The sequence below is a fragment of the Gobio gobio genome (genome assembly GCF_949357685.1).
Source record: "Gobio gobio genome assembly, chromosome: 15".
In the NCBI taxonomy this organism is placed as follows: domain Eukaryota; kingdom Metazoa; phylum Chordata; class Actinopteri; order Cypriniformes; family Gobionidae; genus Gobio; species Gobio gobio.
Genome location: NC_137108.1, coordinates 39813877 through 39839048, shown reverse-complemented (window position 1 = coordinate 39839048; position 25172 = coordinate 39813877). Strand labels below are relative to the sequence as shown.

Below are 25172 nucleotides of genomic sequence, written 5' to 3'. Positions count from 1 at the left end.
CACTTTCTCTTTTCAGCTCACACACAAACCTTGAACCTTCTTTGTAACAGTGTGATAACAAGCATTACCAGCAATCCATCACTATAACAAACAGCTGTTTCTAGAAACAAATACATTATCTGATTAAATTAGTGATGGTATTGTGAAGAAAACTCACTCTTCCTAGTGATACAATGTGTGCAGTTCAATTGGCTAGATTATTAAAGCCATCTTTCGAGTTTGGACTATCCTTAAAGGGGAAACACAACAACATTCTTACATTCATGTCAAGGAAAAATCGATAACTTGTAATGAATGTCTCGGTTTGCTTCAGCGATAACAACAGAACAATGGAGTAGGCTGACTGGAGCAGTATCTCAGCTAGAGTCCTTGCGTCTTAGTGTTTTCTGCTATTGATCTTATACTGTTGCATTTTACTCCGCTCGCTAACTTCTGAGCTGTGAGAAATCAGCCAATTTTTGGTGAACAGGCACCACAAAACAGGTCGATTAATAACTGTAATCATAAAACACCAGGGGTTTACAGGCGATAACGAAAAATGTAATATGTCAGTGCACTGCAGTTCTTTAAACAAAGTAGAAGAATGAAATAGTGACAGTTATGTGACCTACATACACTATATTGCCAAAAGTTTTGGGACGCCTGCCTTTACATGCACATTAACTTTAATGACATCCCATTCTTAATCTGTAAGATTTAATATGGAGTTGGTCCATCCTTTGCAGCTATAACAGCTTCAACTCCTTCTGGGAAGGCTTTTCACAAGGTTTAGGAGTGTGTTTGTGGGAATTTTTGACCATTTTTATAGAAGCACATTTGTGAGGTCAGGCACTGATGTTGAACGAGAAGCCCTGGCTCAGAGTCTCCGCTCTAATTCATCCCAAAGGTGTTCTATCGGGTTGAGGTCAGGACTCAGACCAGTCAAGTTCCTCCCCAGCAAACTCACTCATCCATGTCTTCATGGACCTTTGCTTTGTGCACTGGTGCACAGTCATGTTGGAACAGGAAGGGGCCATCCCCAAACTGTTCCCACATAGTTGGGAGCATGAAATTGTCCAAAATGTATTGGTATGCTGAAGCATCAAGAGTTCCTTTCACTGGAACTAAGGGGCCAAGCCCAACCCCTGCAAAACAACCCCACGCCATAATCCCCCGTCCACCAAACTTTACACTTGGCATAATGCAGTCAGACAAGTACCGTTCTCCTGGCAGCCGCCAAACCCAGACTCGTCCATCGGATTGCCAAACAGAGAAGCGTGATTCGTCACTCCAGAGAACACGTCTCAACTGCTTTACACCACTGCATCAGATGCTTTGGTGATGTAAGGATTGGATGCAGCTGTTCGGCCATGAAAACCCATATATTTGGTAGAATGGAATATTTAGTAGTGAGGAAATTTCATGAATGGACTTATTGCTCAAGGGACGACAATGAGAATTCACTGAGCTCCTGTGAGCAACCCAAGCGTCTGCATGCCTAGGTGCTTGATTTTATACGCCATGGAAGTGATTGGAACACCTGAATTCAATTGGAGTTGGAGGGGTATTGTCCCAATACTTTCACCAATATAGTGTACATCACATGAAGCAGCAAATAAAAAAACATCCACATATATTTACATCTGAACGCAGTAAAAAAAGCTTTATTTTTTTTGTACAGAATCTCCAAACTAAGTATAGTACAGTATATATTCCAAAACCATAATTTAACTTTAAATAAGCTATGCAAATCTTGATTTATATGTACAAGTATGAAATAAGCTATATAAAGATAAGCTCTTTGAAATATAAAATGAACGCATCCCACATCACAAATATCAGGTTTGTGTGCTATCAGAATTTATTTGTAAAGAATTGCAATTAGAGTTTAAAGGAAGGGAAGTTTTTAATAATTCATTTTTACTTTCATTCTTTTAGCCATTTACCTATAAACACACAACATAGTTGTTGTGGGAATTTCCATTTTCGAAAATGTTACCTATAGAAATGTGTGTGTACTGTGTATATACACTGACTGTGTGTCTAAACAATCAGGAAACGCCATATCAGAGAATAAATAAGGATCATTTTTCAAAATTAATGATGTAACTTTTATGTTGTCTCACAAAACTTGATGCATTTGGACTAATGAAATGTCTCTGTTGTGTGAATTTCTTTGAATTGCAATTTAGTAAAACCCGTCATCCATTCCAATTAAATTCTAAATTCTGAATTTGCACAACCCTAACAAAGTATTTCACTCCATTTGTTGTTGATTGTGGTGCTCTCACAATATGAAATTGCATCACAGGCAGATCTTTAAAGTACATAAATTGATCTATATAGTTTTTGACAGGTAACATCTGTGAGTGTGCGTGTCTGCTTCATTGGTATCTTACAGTGTTTTCTTGTGCAGCCAGGAGCAGCTCTTCATAATAAAGAAGTTGATCTACTTCAAAGCAATCACTGGGCTTCTCCACCAGCTGGATCAGAGCCTGTCTGATGCTCTCCTCACTCTCCTGCCTATGTCTGGCCTGCTTCAGGTAGTCATAGACCTTCAGGAACACCTCCTCTCCTAGCCTCTGACACACCGACCTAGAAGACCCAATTAAAATTACAATTGGAATGAATATTAAAATAATCCAGTTCACATTTATGAAGCCTTAAAAGTAAAATGCAAATACATTCTTTCAAAATAGCTTTCTGGATTTCTTTTCTTGTTCTACATACACTGACAAGGCATAACATTATGACCACTGACAGGTGAAGTGAATAACACTGATTATCTCTTCATCCCGGCACCTGTTTGTGGGTGGATATATTAGGCAGCAAGTGAACATTTTGTCCTCAAAGTAGATGTGTTAGAAGCAGGACAAATGGGCAAGAGTAAGGATTTGAGCAAGTTTGACAAGGACCAAATTGTGAAGGCTAGACTCTAAAAAATGCTGGGTTAACAATAACCCAAGTTGGGTTGAAAATGGACTAACCCAGCAATTGGGTTGTTTTAACCCAGCAATTGGGTTGTTTTAACCCAGCAATTTTTAGAGTGTAGACGGCTGGGTCAGAGCATCTCCAAAACTGCAGCTCTAGTGGAGTGTTCCCGGCCTGCAGTGGTCAGTATCAAAAGTGGTCCAAGGAAGGAACAGTGGTGAACCGGCAACAGGGTCATGGGCGGCCAAGGCTCATTGATGCATGTGGGGAGCGAAGGCTGGCCCGTGTGGTCAGATCAAACAGACGAGCTACAGTAGCTCAAATTGCTCAAAAAGTTAATGCTGGTTCTGATAAAAAGGTGTCAGAATACACAGTGTATTGCAGTTTATTGAGTATGGGGCTGCATAGTCGCAAGACCAGTCAAGGTGCCCATGCTGACCCCTGTCCACTGCCAAAAGCACCAACAGTGGGCATGTGAGCATCAGAACTGGACCATGGAGTAGAGCCCTGCGCGGGACTGTTTTCCTCATCCCGCTCCCGCCCGCACCCGCCGAATTTCTGACCATTACCGCCCGCTCCCGCAACGTATGTGTTACACTCCCGCCCGCTCCCGCAATATGTATGTCCACTCCCGCCCGCACCCGCAAAACTCTGAGAATTTATTCCCGCACAATAATAGAGATGCATTGATTTTGTGTCTTCTCCCGTCCCGCAGGAAAAAAAAAAACACGTATTTGTATTGATATTATTAAAGAGATTCATGGGGTTGTTTGTTTCGTTTCCCTGGCCTGCATGTGAAAAAAAAAAAAGACAAATACATTCAAATATAATTTCGTTTTTATCAAAAACTTTGCACATAAAAATAGACTGCTTTGCAAAACAGAAAACAGAAAAACAGATTGAGAAACAAAAAACAGATCCCAATTCGACTGAAAGGAAACCTGAGAAAACATGCTTCAAAAGAACGTAATGTGAACACAAAATAGCAAACGGACATTTAGAAACAATCCATTTCCACTCACTAAACTTCTATGTATTGTTTGTCAAAGACACCAAACAGTCAACTTGACCTGCAGGGAGTGCTGAGCGTTTTTGGTGAGGTATGATCAAGTAGCTATGTATTTGCCAGCTGCGCAATATGTGGATACATATAACGTTATACCGCATGATTTTGCCTACCAAAACAATTGAGAAACTTCTCCAAATGTCAGACTTTCCTTGTTTAGCTTTTGTGCTGTAAATACCTCGTTTGAGGTTCTTTTCTACATCATCTATTGACATCTTCTCCATCATGTGGTTAGGCAACCTCCCTATCCCGCCGATTCCCGCTGTGTTTTTTTTAGCCGCCCATTCCCGCCCGCAGCAAAATTCAAACCGCCCGCTCCCGCGAGATTTACGTTGGGTCCCGCGGGACCCGGCGGGACTCAATCCCAATGCAGCCCTCTACCATGGAGCAATGGAAGATGGTGGCCTGGTCTGATAAATCACGTTTTCTTTTACATCACGTGGATGCCAGGTGCGTCTGCGTCGCTTACCTGGGGAACACATGGCACCAGGATGCACTATGGGAAGAAGGCAAGCTGGCGGAGGCATTGTGAAGCTTTGGGCAATGTTCTCCTGGGAAACCTTGGGTCCTGCCATCCATGTGGATGTTACTTTGACACGTACCACCTACCTAAGAATTGTTGCAGACCTTGTACAACCTTTCATGGAAACGGTATTCCCTGGTGGCTGTGGTCTCTTTTCAGCTGGATAATGCGCCTGCCACAAAGCAAAAATGGTTCAGGAATGGTTTGAGGAGCACGACAACAGGTTTTAGGTGTTGACTTGGCCTCCAAATTCCCCAGATCTCAATCCAATCGATCATCTGTTGGATGTGCAGAACAAACAACTCCACCTCACAACTTACAGGACTTAATGGATCTGCTGCTAACATTTTGTTGCCAAATACCACAGCACACCTTCAGGGGTCTAGTGGAGTCCATGCCTCGACAGGTCAGAGCTGTTTTGGGCTGACCAACACAATATTAGGTCATAATGTTATGCCTGATATTCTACAGCATTCAGTCTCTCAAGTCTGTGGGACAACAGTGGATGCATCCAAGCAGGACCTCTTGTAAAAACGCCCCCCTGACAGGTGTTGGGTATGTGAGCAGGCACCGTGAACTTTCTTGTCTCAATGTCAGTGTGATCTCTACTGGCACCTCTGGACCCATCAGTAAGAGCAGAATTGCCCCTCTCTCACACTCTCACTCACACACACTACACACACACACAACACCATGCATAAGGTGAAATGTCAACAGCTGGCAGACCAAAAATAGAATGTCTTTCCTTTTCCATCAAGCAGAGTTAAAAATAAGTAAAGCCTTTGTGAATATGTCCATTTAGCATAAGAGTGAGATGTGTGAATGATTTAGGAGTTGCTGTTGTGCAGTTATAAAAAGTATATAAAGTGTTAAGCAGTTATAGTAAAGATTGAAATGTTCATTTCTTTCTTAAAAAAAATATAGTCTTGATCGAAGAGACAGGAGGGTAGTAATGGTCCCAGAAAATGAGCTCAACAGTGAAGGTCAGATAACAGAAGAAAAGGTAATTAATTTCATCTTGGTAATATCAGGGATTGTCATTCTTATGAGGGATAGAACCACTGAAACCAGGCTTCCTCTGTTCTAAAGAACTAAATTGATTTGGACTTTGCAAGACAGGACACTTCATTCTTCTGGACAATGTAACATTTGTGACTCAAAGTGTGAAAAGCTCAGAGTAAATGATGGATTGCTGGCCGCAGTAGCTCAGAGGTTTATCAACTGAGAGGGTTCAACCTTACAAGATTTCGGTTAGTTTCACTTAGTACCCAAAAGCCAAAGAAATGTCATCAGGTAGAGGATGTAAAAAAGAATAAGGAATGAAAGAGACAGCTGGAAGAGATGAACGATATCCCCCTAAAACACCCAATTAAAAGAAACACAAGGGGTCCAGATGATACAGTGTCTTTCTTTTTGTGGCAGTTGAAAAAAAAAAAAAAAATACAGGAGCAGCATCTTTAGTACACGAGGACAAATGTGACCATCATTTTGAATGAATTATTATATGTAGGGCCCTATGATTTCCGTGATCACCGAATCACGGACGGAATCGCGGAATTGGCATATTAACGCGGAATCTATTGTTAACGCGGAATTTCCCGGAATTTGACATATTTGGAATGGAAAGGCGATTTTGTGTGGGAGAAGAACGTATGTCTTGGGAAAATGCAGACCGGGGGAAGCAAATCTGGGCAACACAACCCCTCCTGTCATTTCAGCTCCCCCTTCAAAACAATGAAAGTATGGCAAAGCGGCTCTCCACGGCTCTGCTTTCGTCAGCGTAAAAGTTAAGAAACTCAACGCTAAGCCCTCAGTACCGAGTCGAGCAGTTCCCTCGCAGGGAGTGCTTGCTGTATTTTGCCTTATTTTTAATGCACTTTAATGTACTGTATGGAAAATAATGCCTTAAATGAACTTGAGAGAAAATGAGAAGCGTGTCTAATCCACATCATGTTTGGCTGAGGTAGATCTTAAAGTGACAGTAGCACTGATAATGTCTGTCATTAATGTTCAAAGAACAACGGGAACAGAAGATTGTAGCTTTAATGACGATTCATCTATATTTCACTTATTATTTATGCAGTTAAGAAAGTTGATAACTTTATTCAATTTCTGTGTCTGACAGGGAAGGCCACAGGTAAATATAACATTTATTATAATGGGTTTATGTAAAGATTGTTTTAAGTTTAATTTAATTAATAGTTATTTTTTAAAGCCTAATAAATGTTGCAATTGGTAGCTTTCAGTTATACTTTAATGTAACGTCATCAATGTTTCATATAGACATTAATATCAGTGATACTGGCCTTCATTCATAAAAAGATGCCATTACAACAAACATTTAAAATATGCTGTCTTTAAATTGTTTCTAAATTAATTTGGAGAGTAACTGAAATTATTACAATATCAAAATATAAAAAATTCCAATGTTTTTAATTGCAATTAATCATGATTATTTACAGAAAAAATGCGATTAATTCGTTTTTTTTTATTATCAATTCACAGCACTGATATTTAGTTGTGACTTGAAGTGCTTAGAGTGCAGTGTTATGTTGCAGTATTTGTCCTGAAAAGTAAATGTGATGTTTGTTACCTCAATAAATTTAAGGTCATTCCTATTTTATGTTTTATGTTCTATTATATTAACATTAAAAACACACTCTTTTTAGGACTAAAATAACAGTTAAGGGTAAAAAAAACTGAATTCCCAAAAATTAAAACGGAAAAAAAAGGAATTAGCAAAAATTAAAATGGAAAAAACGGAATTTGGGAAAAAATAAAACGGAAAAAACGGAATTTGGGAAAAAATAAAACGGAATTTGGGAAAAAATAAAACGGATTTCATTGGGCCCTATATATGCTATCACTTTTCATTCTAGCCCCTTTGTAAAGTCAAGTACTGTACAAACCATCTCAGTCTATACTGGCTTGGTGTTATTGGTAAAACTCACAAAAGCAGTCTTGTCAGTATAAAAGTATAAAGAACTTTGACATTGATCAGGCTTTTCAAATACAAAAAAATGTATCTCTCAACAGGTTAACAAATTTTAACAAGTACAATGATAGATTTCTATCATCTAGATTCAGCTAAGCACTTACAAAGAAATATATAAATAGTGGGGTTGTTTTGGAGATGAGCAACCAAGGGCATAACATGACAGATAAATCATGAAAGCATAAAATATCTACACAAGATACAATGATCAGTTTGACCAAACTATCATAATGGATGAACCCACACTAAGCTTAACATTTTGATATGTAGTAGCAAACTATCTATATAAGGCATACTGAAAATTCATTTAAATTATACTCTCCTAAATACATTGGGGTTCAAAAGTCTAAATACATTTCAAAATGGGATTTAAAACTACATTTAAATAAAAAACAATATGATTGTGTTTAATGATTGTGAAAATTTTAAAAACTAAAAATGCGATAGCATATAAATATACACAGATATACAAAATACTTTTCAATTAAACTTTTCACTCATACTGTTATGCTGGCAGTATAATGAAATAAATCAGAAAATGCGTGGTCTCTGCAGTGTTTTTAAAACAAGAAAAAAAAACACCTACCATTCAAGGAATATGGGAATAAAACAAATTTGCAGATGTTCAGGTCTAACAGGCTCAAAAAACATTATTTATGAAAACAAGTCAACTCAAACTGTATAATGCCTATATGGTACTTTTCAAATAAAAATAATTAATGTTTCTCCTTATACCCATGAGAAGAAAAATGCACCATCAATGAAATATGAATTATTACAGATAAAAACATTTTAATGGAAACGACATCCCTTGTTGATTGAAATATAATTTAAGAGCATATTATTATTTTTTACCAAAGTTTGGTTTGTGCCTTAACTTTGATGCAAAGGACATTACCAAGAAGTACAGGCTCCCTCATGAGTGATAATATAAATACAAGACTTCAAAACAAACAGAAGCAAAACAGGACAAAGAAGGGCATCATTAAAGAAATTAACTACTTTGAATGTAAGACAGCATTCATGAATTGATTATTCATGAATGACGGTGTCTAAGGGAACAACTTTTCCTCTTTGAATATTAAAGAGGCAGAGTGAACTGTCTGATACAAGATCAGTGGTGACAAATGAGATTAGAGGAGAAGAACAGGATGGAGCAGGTAGGTGGAGGCATGGGCTAAAAGTAAGGAGTGAGTGTTGAGAGGCATGTGCCATTGAATAAAGCATAAGTGGAAAATGACCAAAAGTGTTTGTGAGTCATTCTATGCAATGAATGCATTTTTGCAGTTGGTAGTTCATATCTGCATATCTCTGCATGTCAAAGTGAACTTTTTGGAAAAGTTTGTGCCGGCTTGTAAACACCTTTGAACCATCTGTCCGTGGTAATTGACCTTTCGCAAAGACCCGCCCCCTTTAGTTACTGTTGCTATGTCTGACAAGCCATGGCGCTCTCACATCACACACGTTCTCACTTAGAGAAAATACATTGCAGAGCAAAGAGGACACTGACAACACACCGACAGACATGACAGAGCAAGTTACTTTTGATTTGGAACAAAGTCTCAACAGTTTTGTGGCTCTTTAATGTGTCGTGATTGTTGTAGCGCTACAGTTAAAGCTGCTTGTGAACCGATCATCTCTTCCTTCTAGTTAATTGATAAGCATCAAATAAACATGAATGAACAAGAAATGTTGTTTCAACCGCGGAAAGACTTCAGTATACACCGTTTTTTTCCAAGTTAAAGTCCACCGACGTTAATCTACTAACTCTCCTGACTGCTTTGACGGACAAAACGGCAGATTTGGCGATATGATTGGTCAGATCGTCTGTCAATCAAACTTGTGGCGAAGGGTGAATTACGTATATGCAGGTGTGTGCTTCTTTGACATGGAAATCTTTTCCGTTCATTTCTTATGTTCAGTCCGTCGAGGCCAGACACTCACAAGTAAAAATATGAACACACTGACTTCAGGCCAATTTCTAACCTTCCCTTTCTGTCTAAAGTATTAGAAAAGGTGGTCGCCACACAGTCTCATTTGGATAAACACAATCTGCATGAACGATTTCAGTCTGATTTTCGTCCTCTCCACAGAACAGAGACTGCTCTTTTAAGAGTAGTGAATGACCTCCTTGCCTCATCAATTTATTTAGCATTATTAAACACAAATCTCGTCCTCTCACTTTCTTCCGTGGTGTACCTCAAGGATCCGTACTTGGTCCACTTCTATTTCTAATCTATAAGCTTCCTCTTGGTCAGATCATCCAGCGTTATGGTCTAAATTTCCACAGTTACACTGATGATACACAAATCTATCTTACCTTTCAGCCCAATACTGTTTTTCCTTCACTTCCTCTCTACAAGATCTCAAAATATGGATGGCACAAAACTTCTTAAAACTGAATAGTGACAAAACAGAAACCCTGTTAGTAGGCCCTAAATCAACATTGTCCAAATACGACTTTGGCTAAATCTTAAAGATGGCGAAATTGTTATGTTTTCATAACCCCGCATCTGGACTATTGTAACCTTTTGTTTTGTAGCCGACCCACTAAAGCCCTTAATCGCTTGCAACTAGTTTAAAACTCAGCTCACATCACTTCCATCGCATTGTGTATCATTTAAAATACTTGCCCTAGTTTTTAAGGCTTGCCATCCCTTACGAAAAATTATTTTATTCAAGTGTTCTATTATTATACTTCTTTTAAACTAAAAATAAGAAAGTATACTTTCAGTCCACATTTTCTATACTTTATGTACTTCTCAGAAATAAACTTAAAATTGCACTTAAGTATACTTGACTTATACTGACAGAAAGGTTTAAGTATATTTGGCCTTTACATGTACTCAATCTTTTCATCAAGATATACTTACAAGTATAATTAAGTATTCAAAGTATAGGTGGCTTGTAATTGTGTTTAATCTTTTGATTGAGTAGCCTATTAATTTTTTTTTTTTTTTTTTTTACATAGTTTTACATACAGTCTTATAAAACTTACATTGTTTGAAAATATTGATTAGAATATTGATAGAAAACAGCTGATACAAAAACAGGCTAGTCCACTGATAGTGTACATAGGAATTTACTCAAAATGTACTTTATACTTTCACTACCATTGACTGAATTTTCCAGCTATCCATGTTTTCACTGTTATATGGTAGGGGGCGCTATGACACATCTTCTAGTACAGAATCTTCTGATCAAAATACAGGAGAGGAAGAAGCTGAAATAAGTGATAGAAGATTTCTCACACCAATGTAAAATAACGCGATCATCAACATTAAACAGCATGCAAATAAAAAAACTGCCTAATGTGACTGAATGAAATGTCCATGAAGAGGAATGGACTGTGAAGCTTTGGGGTTGTTGATGGACTCGATCTACTCCATCTGTGTTTTGATCATCGTTCTGAATCTAATCAAGACGTAGTCTTTGACAAAAATGCGATTTTCTCAGCTTTTTGTTTAAAATGTTGCCTTTCTTTATGAAACTTACCCACATTGAAGTGCTGAAAAAAAGGATGCACAAAGCTATAGTAAAATGTTTTTAAAATTAGTTAAAGATATATTTCAAGTATAAAAAATTAATACCTACATTTGAACTTAGTAGTATACTGAAAGTTCAAAAATAATTTATAAAAAGTAAACTATAAGTATAATGTTATGTTCACTTAAAGAAAACTTACAAGTATACTAAACTAGTAGTTTTACAGTACAAATGAGAAATGTAGTTATGCACTTAAAGTTGACTGTTACATTTATAGTACACTTAAACGTATACTTTTATATACTAAAAGTAGGCCAATTTAGTTCTAAGCAGTATTGAAATAGTACACTAACAAGTTTCCTACTAGTACCAGTGTTCCACAGTTACTTTGAAAAAGTAATCTGATTACTGATTACTCCTTTAAAAAGTAATTTAGTTACTTTACAGATTATTTGATTTTAAAAGTAACTAAGTTAGATTACAAGTTACTTTATTAGTTACATTCAGCAGTTGCAGACAACACCCCTGCCGCCTCAACATAAAAATTACAAAAATTTTCCCAACACTCACTTTATTGGAAGTGCATTTTTAACAGTAACGTTCAAAAATGTATCTCCTGACATTTTTAAAAATATTTCCTGAAAAAAAAAAAAAAATTTTTTTTATTTTTAATAAAAAATGTATTAAAGACAGTCTTTCTTGACTTCACTTAACATAAATACTCCCCCCGAGATGCAAGAAGAAAGCAAAAATATATATTTTTACTATTAAAAAATTACAAAAATATGAACTCACAGTGACTTGGATAAATTACTTTAATCTGATTACTAGTTTGGAAATAGTAACGTGTTAGATTACTCGTTACTGGAAAAAAGTAGTCAGATTAGAGTAACACGTTACTGGCATCACTGCCTAGTACACATTGATATTAGTATACTTACTACATAAATTATACTTAAAAATATACTTGAACATTACCTAGGTAGACTTCATAAAATAAACTTGAAGTAAACTACTTTTTTCGTAAGGGATGGTTTACTACTTTCATATCTTACATAATTAATACACCCTTATGTTCCTTTCCCCGTACTGACTACGCAAGTTCAAACTATCTTCTGTTGGTGGTAGGGCGTGCAGCATTTCAGATGATTACAAAGCTTGTGCAAACATATTCACATCATTATGAACAGATGCTTTCTTAACTGCTGTTATTGTCATTGGATGCTTTATTATTATTGAGGAAAGCGTGTGCAGCACATATTTACATATTCACCTCAACACCCCTCCATCAGTGTGGGCGGTGTCGGGATGTTCGCTAACAGTATAACACTGGTCACATATTTCAATCTTCTTTTTACTCTCAAAATGAAGAAAAAATTTGCCGCGAGTACATCTGGCCTGTAGGGAGACTTGCAATGACCAGATCCACAATAGAATTTGTACACTTGTTGTTTTCACATTTTTTCTCTTGTTCCTGAATTAAAGCAAATCAAATCCTCACAGGCAACATCCAGGGGCCATCCAACCTTCCCAGACGACTGGAGGCCTTTAGGGAGGAACAACTTCTAATTAATGTCAATGGTGCAGATTCCATATGGGTCTGGTAATGACATATCACATCTGTGCACTCATTTCCTGAGTCAGACAAAATTCTGAGCCCAAGAGCCTAAAAAGTATCACTACAGTCATTACAGAGAGAGAGAGTGATATGGAGTTAGAAAAATACTGAATTAATTAGAATGTGGATCATATAGATTTAGCAATGATGAACTGATGTGGTGTGAATGATTTAATTGCTCCAATTGGAATATAGATTGGATTTACAGGGTCATTATACAAAATGGGTGCCATTTCTGTCCCATCATATTCATGTGTTAATGCATGTGCTGATATTGACAACTAAAAACAAAACTAATAAAAAAAAATGTTCATTGAAATGAAGCTTAAATTAAATATTAAATATTAAATGAAAATATAATAGTATATAAATAATACTAGAATAACACTGGTAAATGATTACTTTAACAATGTGACAATGCAAAAATCCAGTAACCGTTTAACTGCTGATAAAAAATCAAACATTCATAATTAGATATATCAGCATTCAGTTCTCTTTCTATGAAGCACCTTTTTTACGCTCTTGAACAGAAATCTTGTATTGCCAAACAAAACTGTAAAAGTGTTCCGAAGACACAAATTGATCAAATGTCAATAAAAATATATTAATCTAATGTTTAAAATAGTACAGAATTTTTATTTAAACCGTATCATAGAATGATCCACCACTTTGGCCTTTCCAAACTATTACACAACCAACCGTGCTGTTTTCCAGTAGGAAACCTGTTGTCCCTACTCCTCATTATTCTGTTTTTGCGGTCTTAACGTGATATATGAAAGGTCACCTGAGAGTGTCAACTGTCTATGGGGAAAGTTATGCCTCGAGGCTGACACCAGTCATACTTTCAGTCATATCATACAGGTGTCAAGCCTGATGAGCAGCAGACAGCTGCTGATGCGGAGGAATGGCAGGGCTGTGGTGGCATCAGCGGGCTTCAGTGAGTGCAATCCCCCAGCCTGCTCAATCCTCTGCAGTAATGGGGATGGGATATGAGCATGTGCAGTCTGGGATTAAATCGACTGACCACTTCAGCGTGAGGTAATTGCTGTCTCCTTCTCTCCACGCTCCCCTGGAGTTTCACTGTGACTCTGGAAGTTTGAGCACTTCAGCATGGTGAAATGGAGAGCAAATTATTTTACTTTACAAACTGCATTGAATATGCGTATTCAGAGTGATTTTAAAGTGGCCTATAATGAGGAGGTTACAGCATTGTCAAACACTGTCTTAATTAAAAGGGAAACCTTTGCATGTAAAAAAGCAAAAAAGCCTCAGCCTGATACACTACTGCTCAAAAGTTTGGGGTTGGTAAGATAAGGGTGTATTTATTTGATCAAAAATAAAAACAGTAAAACTTTGGAATATTCTGACAATTGAAGGGGGCTTGAAAGTGTTTTCCACTGGGATATGATTCATAGGGGTGTGACGATATTATAATGTGACAAGATTTCTCGTCGAGATGATATCTCGCGAAATCTCCATGGAGCTTATGGGTGAAATTAGTGTAGTGATTAAAGCAAATCAGACACATAGTTGCCTGTTACATTTAAAAAATATGTTTTAAATACTTTGTGCTTATTAACAGACCTTCCCCCAACACAACAGAGAAGGATCCTCGGTTACCCTGGAAACCAAGCTGATAAGACGTTTTACGAACCCAAAGGAATTTGGCCACATGGAAAGTCCACAGGGAAAAGCCACAAAGCCTGTAAAACACACGCTTTTGCCTCAAGTTATAGACAAACTGTCTATAAATAAACAAGCACCCTAGGACCTTGTATGTACACTAGACATGTGCCGGTATACGGTAATACGATAAACCGCAATAATGAACATGCACAATATTGTTATCGTGGGCACTTCAAAATACTGTGAATAATTATTTCTTACGAATTATTCTGATTTTTAGAATGCATTTTAAGAATACTTTACCCATCAACCATTTAAAATGAACAATACGTCAAAGAGGAACGCGCACTGATGTAAACAAACTCAACTTGCATGAGCCGAGCACATGGCGGAACTAGTGAAGGACGTGCATTCACTCTCTGACAGCAGAGGGCGCTGACGGAACAGCAGAAATGCAGCCGTTTCCCCGTTAACTTAACCCTCCTAAACAAAACGATATAGAGACAGAGCGTATTTAGGCCACGCCCACACCGGGGGGGAAAACAATCCAACGCTCTCCATTGACTTTGCATTGCGGGAGGCTGCATCCTTGTCATTTCGGACTTATAACAAAAAACAGAACAATGTCTAAAAGCTGATATGTGAAAGTGTACAGCAAACAAGCTAAAAATCACAGAAATAAGTTTTTATAAGCTGTCCACCCAAAAAAAACGAGAGTTTAAGGAGACAAAAGTGGATAAAGGCAGTAAAACGTGACGCTTCAGCAGGAAGAATGGGTACATTTTGGGATCCTGACACTCAGTATGTCTCAGTATACCTATGTGTGCAGTAAATATGTTGTCACTGTTAAGTCAAATATCCAAATGTCAGTTTTATATATTTCCTGTCGCTGATAACGTTCCCCTGTAGTGTGTGTAGTTCTCAATGTAATATAACGTGTCACGCTCTGTCTCAATGGCTTGTATCCACTTTTTTGTCCTTAAACGCTCGTTTTTTGGGTCAATAGCTTATAAAAACTTCTGGGTTTTTGGTTGTGGGTTTTGCTTAGCTTGTTTGCTGTACACTTTGTCACATATCCGCTTTTAGACATTGTTCTGTTTTTTGTTATAAGTCCGAGATGACAAGGATGCCGCTTCACGCAATGCAAAGTCAATGGAGAGCGTTTGATTCCAATATGTGTATATATGTGTATGCAATATGTGTTTGTTGCATTAGAGCAGTGGTCGCCAACCCGTCGATCGCGATCGACTGGTTGATCTTTATCACTGTCCCGGTAGCTCCCGATAAATAACCGAAAAACAATTAACAACATGTAACAAGTAGAATTAGGTACTGCTCCTTTAAGGCAGAACGCATGCACTCACTCACTCACTGAAGAGTGGGCAGTTCGTGGATGGAGCGCGAGCTGTGAACATCGCATGTATGCGTGTATTTCTGTTGCTCTTTGCACTGTTTATTTTCTGTTCAGTAACGCTGTTGTTAGTGGAGTGTTTTGCAAACTGCCCCATGTGTGCGTGGGATCGACGACGCTGATAATAAACCCCTGTGAAATATCAGATATGTGAGTTTTGCTTACACTTGGCTACAACCATTCAGGCCAGCTATCCGGCCTCTCTGTGTATGAGCGTTACAAACACATTATCAAGGCACGAAATCGCTACATATGCTCCCAAAATGTATGCTCTGCAACCTCAAAATTCGCACAGCACAAATCGACCGATGTTATAGTTAGATATGACTGACAGCGCTACTGCAGCATGCATCGCCGCAGACGATCAGCTGAATATGTCTTCAGCAAACTGGCCGCAAATTAAAGTAAAAGTTGCAGACGCTCAATACACAATCATCATCATCATTAAAGGTAAAGAAACTAATTGATCAGTTCTTATGCCACTCTCTCTCTCATTTCGCGGTCTTTGAATTAACTGTTGATCAATAAAATGTTGGTGATGTGAACTCATATACGTGATGTTGAAGATTAGATTTGTGGAGACACATTTATGTGGCCAAGTGTAAATGGAATGGTTCTGATAAATCAGATAAATATCTGATCTATAAAAACACATGAAGTGGACCAGCCTAATAGGCCCAGCAAGATCACTCTTTGGGAAGCTTGAAATATAGGAAGAAAAATATAGATATTGAATTGGGGAGGGGGGGTTACATGAATGTATCCCTGAACAAAACTGACTGTCTTCAGAATAGTTTCTATGGCATTTTACAGCGGTACCCAAATAAACGCTTGTTTTCCATAAGCACCTCCTACTGTCAGAGAGTGAATTAGCATCTGTTTTTGTTTTGTGCAGGTGTGTCTTATGTTACAATTTCACAAAGCTAAAGTCAGAGCATTCTGCATTTACTCTAAGTCTTGAAATTATGCAATAATTTAAATAAAAAACAACTGCTCATGCTACATATGTGTATCTTTGTTTGGATCGTAATTAAAATGCAGTGGTTGCCTCACATTTCAAATGGCAATTTTTTTTAAGGTCAGTTTGGCCTGTTATAGAGCAAATAAACAACAAATAAATTTGCTTAAATAAAGAAAAAAAAACGGCAGATGGTCTCGGAAATAAAAAAAAACCTCTGAATCGGCCATGAAAAATCTATAGGTAGATCTTGCCTTTCATCAAGGCTGAGGTCAGGGATCTTTGGCTTGAAAAGGTTGGTGACCACTGCATTAGAGTATTTAGAGTATATATAGAGTGATTTCATGTTTAAAACAAAGGGCCATAAAATCTCCAAAGGAACTTACCGCTTGGAAATCCCAACAATCTCATTGGTCAAGTCTACTTCAGGAGGTGGTGACCTCCTGCAGACTTCTTAGGGAGAAAGGCACTCGTCCCTCCTTTCTCTCTCTTCTCCTGCTTCACGGACATGACAAGCTGTGTCTGTGGGCTCCCGCCCCGCAGGCCGCCCACATGGCTGGCCTCTACCCACACCGAGCCAAAGGCCTCACAAGGCCATGGACCAGAAGGCCCAGACTCTGCACGCCATGTGCAATTTTCTCATCCTCAATGAATTCGAAGCAACCACGGAAGCTCATCATTTCTTCATCCAATGCAGAAGAACTTGATCACCACGTCAAAGCCATCGGACGGAACCCACAAACTTTCTCCTGCGATTTCACCTCGGACAGTCTTCTACAGCTCAGGCTAAATGCAAGTAAAGTACGAAACAGAAATCGCTGTGTAGTTAGTAAAACTGTAAACTCTTTGTTCAGACAAAGAAGTTTAGTAAAGGTGGTTCTTCCCAAAGGTTCTAGACTTTCTGCATAACTTCATCAATCTGTTCTGACCCTTTTCCCTCAAACAACTTTAACCTTACCTCTTGTCATGTATATATTGTGTATGTCATGTATGTCTACTGTTAGTTATAGTCTTGTTCCGTGATTTAGTTATTAAAGTTTGTGTACAATATATGTTGGTCCTGACTCCGTGCCTGAAAACATATTGTCCCTTAAATGATCGATCGTGCTATGCGCTCTAGGCGCTTAGGTAAATTCAAAGAAAAAATTATTTTTCTGTGGCCATGAAAAATATCCTTTTCTAAGAATTAAATGAATAATCAATACTGAACGTCCTTAGGACGAACTGATTGAATGATTGTAATGTTAATGTAGCTACATCAAGTTAATCAATTTAACGGATTCAAATATTCATAATTAATCATAATGAATAATCATAATGAGTTATGAATAATTATTAATATTTCCCCTCAGAGCTAATTCGCTACATCAGCATAGAATATGCATCCGCTATGCCTAACCACTGTCCACTGTGTTTTTTTTTTTTTTTTAATAGAAAAAAAAAAACATTTAAATCAGTTGGATAATTGTAAACTATTGTAAATGTCTGTTCTGCTCCTCCAACACAAGCTGCAGAGTCGCACACAGTGATCACTTGACGAGATGACTGACAAGAAAGACCATGGCGGAGCATTCATTGCGCAACAGAGCCTAAGCGTCTGATAAATGTCTTATCTTGTAGAATGCGCTCTCAGTACCGCCACTCCCTATACACAGAGTACATGCGATCGCAAATTCGGAAGCAAAAGTAAAACGCAAGCTCCCTGATACGTGCAAATTAGACTACATAAAATAGCCTGTCTTCCCAATATCAACGCAATCTTAGGCTGGGCTGTGTAGTTGTTACCAGCTCTCAGCTCTGGTCTCTGTTTTGGTCTCTGTTTGCACTTTGAATATTGAGAGAGTACTTTGATTATGGTTGCATTTATTGTTTGCACTTAATAAGACTACGAAAAAACTGTTATTTATTTTTGTCATTTATACTGTTTAGTGTTTTTATTTCAATTTTCCATTTGTGGAAAGAAGTTCAATTAGGAGGTCACACACAACCTCAATCAGAAGTTCTGGAAGCTCATAATTCATGTACAGTAAGGTCTGAAGGAACTAGTGTGAAATCATAAAGGAGAGAAGACAGTTGAGTTTGTGGCGAAACCTTTTGCAGTGCTTGTATATTGTTGTTTTTCAACGTATATGATAATGCATATAACGTAGAACTGAAATGACATTCATTACAAGATGATTAGTCAAAACATCTCAATATGCACCTGCAGACTATTTTTCCAGTCATGAATTTTGTAATATATTGTGCAAAAATCTTCTAAAATCTAATCTCGTTCTCGTGTACCCAATCATGTGTCTTGTCTCTGATCTAAGTGTCTCATTACACTCCTAATGAATCATGATTCATTTTTAATTTGTTAGTGACAAATAACAGTCAATAAAAATAGTCAAATAGTTAAAAAAAAAGTTAACTGGATAGCTTTGTGAAAAAGTATGTATGTTTATATTCAGGTTTAGTGAATGACCCAAAATTAAAAAAAATCAAAACTGTTGCAAATAAAAACAACTCTACTGTGAAGAAACTAAATCAAGAGGCATTATAAACACGCCCTTTCTTTGTGAAGGACAACACTAAAAATACTAGTCATAAGGTTTAAGACATGGTAAAAGGAGAATCAATCAGACCCCTCTGTTATTATGACTCACAAATTTGTCAAGAAGCCAAGAATAAAGACAATTACATTTGAGAGACCTTTGAGATCACAACGACCAGCCCTCTTCAACGCTGTTGTCTCATAAGCCAATTTCAGACAGTGCTTTCATATAAGAGAGGCGTTCCTTTCTAAGTCGACAAACTTGCTGCAAACTCGCATACACATACATGCCCACTCATAGTCCATTTCCAGCTGATTAGTGGTGGTAATCAAGGCTGAGCTGCAATCAGCCCCCACTCCCAGCATTATAAACGCAGCCCTCCGCCCGCCCATCCACTTCCTGGCAAACTACAGCCTCTTTCTTTCGCAATCACCACTCTCTATCCTTCCATAGAGCCTCCCAAACCCTGGGAACCTCCTCAACAACAAAAGCATAATGTCATACATGCATATATAGCTCTGGGCTGTTACGACGTTAACTGAGATGTTTTTTCAGCGGCACAGGTTCTCTGCACTTACTCTGATGAAAGAGAACCTATATATCTCTGTGAATGTATGCTGCCTGCTGCAGCTTTGATCAGCTTTTTCAGAGAGGCTTAATGAGCTGCAGTCAACAAAAGAACAGAAGTCCTACATAATGATCAACGAAAGTTGCAATACCGTACGTTAACAAGTTTCAGAGAACTCATGTGTCACGCAGAGATGAGCAAGGTGAAGGATGATTATTCGTGTTCTCGTCATCAAATGATCACATCAAACAACATCAACTGGAGAAGATGCTTTTGTGTGTGCTGTCCTCAAGTTATTCCCCAAATGCACATACTGTATAATGCACTGAAATCTAAAGAACACAACGAAAGATTTATATCTGTCAGAAAGGCAGACTCAAGATGATTCAACCTTCTCAGAGGAAGAGCATGCTGGGCTTCAAATGGGAGCTTAGGTTAGAGGAAATGGTTTTTATTCAGGCCAATGAGTTGATAAAGACATGCATCAGTAAGAGAAGGACATACAGTACAAGAGCCCATAATAACATTTAAAGCATCCATTGCTTTCAAGGTCAAGAAAATGTACAGAAATGAAATTAATCATCACATGCTGTGAAAGCCAATACCCAGCCAACATTTGTATGTGGTGCCCATATTAGGGTTGGGTGATGTCTACCAAAAACAGTGAATCATTGGGAAATGGTGCTACCATTCTGTCTCGTGGTCCGGATGGAAACATGCCGGGGTCCGGATGCGAATCCGCCGCTTGAATATAATTTGTGTAAAACATCCAGTAGCCCATAACTCATCTGCCGTTTTTTGCACAGTAAAATCTTTAGAGCTTAAATTGTGTAGCCTAGAAATCTAGACGCACCCTAGCGGCAGAAAATGTATTTTGCCGCGAGTGTAGTCTAGCAACTCTCGGTAGACCTGAGAGCTGGAAAAAACAAACTCTGGTCAGGCCAATCACAGCGTGTGTAGAGTCGGTGGGCGGGCTTAACATAATGACGGCACGTCACGGCAGAGTTGCGGAGGTTCTGCGTGCTACTCGTAAACAAAGAAGCTGACAAACAGCGGTCTTTTGAATCGGCTTTGGCCGCGACTCTGGAAGACTTGGAGTTAAGCTTTTCTTTGAGAAAAGAACAAAGAACGGCACTGAAGTCATTCTTAAGTAAAGAAGTTTCTATTTGTTCGAAGTTTCGAAGGTCATCGGCGATGGACGATGGTATCATCTATTGGCCCAACCCTAGCCCATATGGGTATGAAATGGGCTGAAAAATGGGCCCCATATAGTATTGTCCGTGGGTTCCATAATGGCCCCATGTTAATTGCCCAGAAGGATTTCATATAGGATGGCACTTGCCACTAGGTGGGACCCAACTGGGCAACATGCGCAAGATCCATCTCGGTCCCAGCTTTAGTTATTCTACCAACTCTGATGACATCTGGTGATACATGTGACCCAGTATCATGTGTCCATTAACAGAGGAAGAAAAATAGGTGATTCTTCAGTTGGGGAAAACTAATTACTATTTAAAAGTGTTTTCTTTAATGGAATTAAAGATTAAATGTAATATAAATATAAGATTAAAAACAAACTGTAAAGAAAATAAAAAATATTGCTTGGCAACTAACTACTACTAAAGTACTGAAATTACTAAAACTGAAATAAAAGCTTAATAGAAATAAAAAACAAAAATCACAACAAAATAAAATAATAAAATGAAAATATAATAATTAAACTTATTCAAAATATTTATATATACTACAAAACAAAATAATACTAAAATACTTTTGACAACACAAACTCTTGAAAAATGAAATCTATCAAGCTACAAATGTTTCATCTGCACAGCAAGTTAGCGAGCAGTCAAATAACTATCATTTTGCAAAAATAAATGGATATGGACAAGTTCGAATTTACAGACAGTTGGTAATGACACCTAATAAATCTCCTCTCAGTTTATAATGGAAAAATCTTTCTGATCACCAAACTGTCGCTTCTCTACCCTGCAGTCATGCACTCTCTTGTCACTTCTCTTTCTTTTCCATTATAACCACATAAAATTATGTTTGTAAAACCTCCATTTATCTCTGACATACTTTAGTGTGATAGTAATGGCAGCAGTATCGGGGTCAAAAATTCTTTGTCATAAAAAATTACAAACTGTGCACAAGTTAAAACATACAAAATATATTTCTCATAAAAAGTTCCAAGTAAGATCCCTAATTTTAACATGTTTTAAACATTTAAAAAAGTTTGCCCAAAATTAAATTCTGGCAAATTTACCTTTCAGCATTATTTTGTTTATTAGTCTTGTTGACTGTTCTTTAAAATAAGTAAAGAAACAGAATAAAACAAGCTTTAAAGGTAGGGTAGGTAGGATTTGGTTAAAAAACTTTTTTTCCAAATTTGTTTAAACTTTCTTTATATATTTATATATCAATACATAATTAAAGTACTCAGAAAAAGAAAGTATAAAAATTTGGTGTCTGTAGACCTCTCACGACTGTTTTAAAGACAGCTCATTATTTCCATTCACTCCACCTTCTCCCTTCTGGGCTCTTTCCAAAGCCACGCCCCCAAAACACATGAACGCGGTACGCCGACCACGATCAGGTCAGCTGAAAGACGCATTATTTACCTGAGACGAGCGGAGAAGAAGTGCATGTAGTGACATCATGTCAGAATCACATGTAATAAAAATCTAACTTTATCATTGTGAATATAAACAAATAAGATGTCTTTTAGTACTCACTATCAAGCTAGAATAACGATACTGGTAAAGTTTAAAATACACACACAACACAGTGTCTACGACACACACAGATACAAGATAAAAACATCAACATCATTGGTAGAGTATATAAAAACAAACCAAGGGCCGAAATAAACGTGCAGGTAAAGTTCCCGGTGAACATGGTAAAAGAGTTTAGACAGAGGGTAGTAGCTAAAGCTAACTTAGTTCTAAAAAAGTTCCTGGATGCGGTGTACTAGCTTTTACACATGCATTTTGTTATCTAAAGGTACATTTTGCGAAATTCAACACGACAGCGATCAACTTGAGCTAAGCATATTGAGTATTTATCATCTCTACTAATGGTTCGCTAAGTGTATAACATTGTAACTTTATGCTAAGTAATGTTATGTTAGCTATATTAGGCAGCTACGTGTGCTAGTGAGACATGCTTCATGAAAACATAAACCAAAAAAATGTATAATCAAAATGAAAGATTACCTGTCCAGCAGAAATACAGCCTCTTGAACTCAAACGGGTGCGCCAGGGTTGCCAGGTTTTCACAACAAAATCCGCCCAATTGCGACTCAAAACTAGCCCAAAACAAGCCCCATCGTGTTTCTCCGGGCGTTCTGTTTCTGTCTCTTCGCGTTTGGGGGGTAAAATATGTGTCTTTTTGGTAGGGCTGCCTGCTAAAATTCGCAAATCCCGGGGCAAAATATCACATAATTGGGGTCGCTTCAACCCGCGGACATGAAAAACAGCCCGCGGCAACAGTGTTGAAGTAGCCCGACTTGGCAACACTGGGGCACGCGCATGTGGGCAGATCCTGAGCAAAAGCGGTGGTAGCCATGGTAGCGAGAGAGAGTGATAGTCGCCCAAGCCAATCACTTGATTCGGCCCAAACGATAATAATGAGGGGTGTTTATTGCAGATTAAAAAGTCTAGAGTCACTCGATTTTTATACACTCTTTTTCAGAGTACTTAAATTTTAATTATGTATTGACATATAAAGAAAGTTTAAACAAATTTGGACAAAAGTGTTTTAGATCATTCTTACCTACCCCACCTTTAACACTATTACAATCTATGCTTCAAAATTAAATGCTTTAAAGGGTTAATTACTTACTCTCATGTCGTTCCAAACCCGTAAGACCATCGTTCATCTTCATAACAATTAAGATATTTTTGATTAAATCCGAGGGTTCTCTGACCCCTCCATACACAGCTATTTAATTAACAATTTCAAGGCTCAGAAAGGTAGTAAAGACATAAAATAGTCCATAGTTAAAATAGTCCATGTGACTCCAGTGGTTCAACCTTAATTTTATGAAGTGACGAGAATACTTTTTGTGTGCAAATACAAACAAAAATAACTTAGGCTAGAACAAAATTGTTGAATAAAGTCAGTGTCAGTCTCCTACGCAGTTTACGTTGTAAATACAGTGCACAGGGTTCCCACACCTTGGTTAACTTCAAATTCAAAGATTTTCCAGGTTCAATACCCTCAAATTAACGGACTTAATGTGGGGACACATTCAAATATCTTGAAACTTGCATTTTCTAGGCATCACGTTACAGCAATTAAGCCTATTTTTGCTGTCTGTGAAACGTTGAGGTACCATCGTAGTAGTTTTGTGCGCGTGTGAACATCATGGCAACGTTTAACACAAAGTACCTCACTTTTAACGTAACCCATAAATTTGTGTAACTAACATAAATCAAGCAAGCTAGTATGCAGGTGTTAGTGGACCAGAGGGTATAATATGGAATTTTCTTCCAGAAAACTTCTTTCACAAAATAAATTCAAGCACTTTCAAGGACCTTTATCTATGCATGTTTACTCTCTAAAACTTTCCAGGGCCTTTTCTAGGATTTCAAGGACCCGTGGGAACACTGAGTGCATCTCCTTGCGTCATAGTCACACGCATGCGTCATGGTGCTCACGTGAACAGCAACGGCGGCCATAGAACTCGAAAGCACTGCACTGTTTACAATGGAAACCACTGTAGTCCCATGGACTATTTTACTGGTGTCTTTACTACCTTTCTGGGCCTTGAAAGTGGAAATTAAATAGCAGTCTATGGAGGGGTCAGAGAGCTCTCGGATTTCATCAAAAATACATTAATTTGTGCTGAAGATGAACGAAGGTCTTACTGGTTTGGAACGACATGAGGGTGAGTAATTAATGACAGAATTTTCATTTTTGGGTGAACTATCCCTTTAAAAAAAAATCCTAGAGCATCGAAAAGTTTCCCTGTTTGAAGAATCGTGCACATTATTATTTTTCTGAAAGTTCCTTCACTTGAAAAGTGACTGAAACCAACTTACAAAGTAAGATACTAGCATCAGAAACACCTGCATATACCTGAGAATTTATTCACTCCGAATGAGAGAAACGAGAGATGAGTGGAGCTGCATCTGGAAGAATAAGACTGTAGCATCACCGCACAGCTGACGAGAGGCTGTGTAGGGAAAATGCAGCTGCTGTAAATTGCTACCTGTGTTCTACTTCTCCCTCCTCCTCATCTTTACGCTCTTATGAGACTTGCAGAGAGGGAGCTGACAGCCTCTAATTCCTGCCCTCACAGGAAGAGTGCTTCTGTTATTAATATCTTCAGCCTACACTCAGCAGGGGAGCCACAGGCTCGGCCTGCCGTCAGGAAAGGTTCTGCAGTCATGCTGAACGGAAGAGGACTCGACCAAGCTAATACTGGAGTATGGTGTGGTATAGAACAGTACTGCATAGTATGGAATGTA

The 25172-nt window shown here is 38.0% G+C and overlaps 1 protein-coding gene across 1 annotated transcript in view; it reads right to left on the bottom strand.

Annotated features, from left to right (window-relative positions):
* Window positions 1-1618: 1618 nt before the first annotated feature.
* The window catches only part of nek11 (NIMA-related kinase 11), a 111060-nt gene continuing 87506 nt past the window's right edge, over window positions 1619-25172 (bottom strand). The window contains exon 16 of the mRNA XM_079836114.1: window positions 1619-2574. Coding sequence (XP_079692240.1) covers window positions 2364-2574 — 211 coding nt within the window. The 3' untranslated portion in view covers window positions 1619-2363. The remainder of the gene's footprint in view (window positions 2575-25172) is intronic.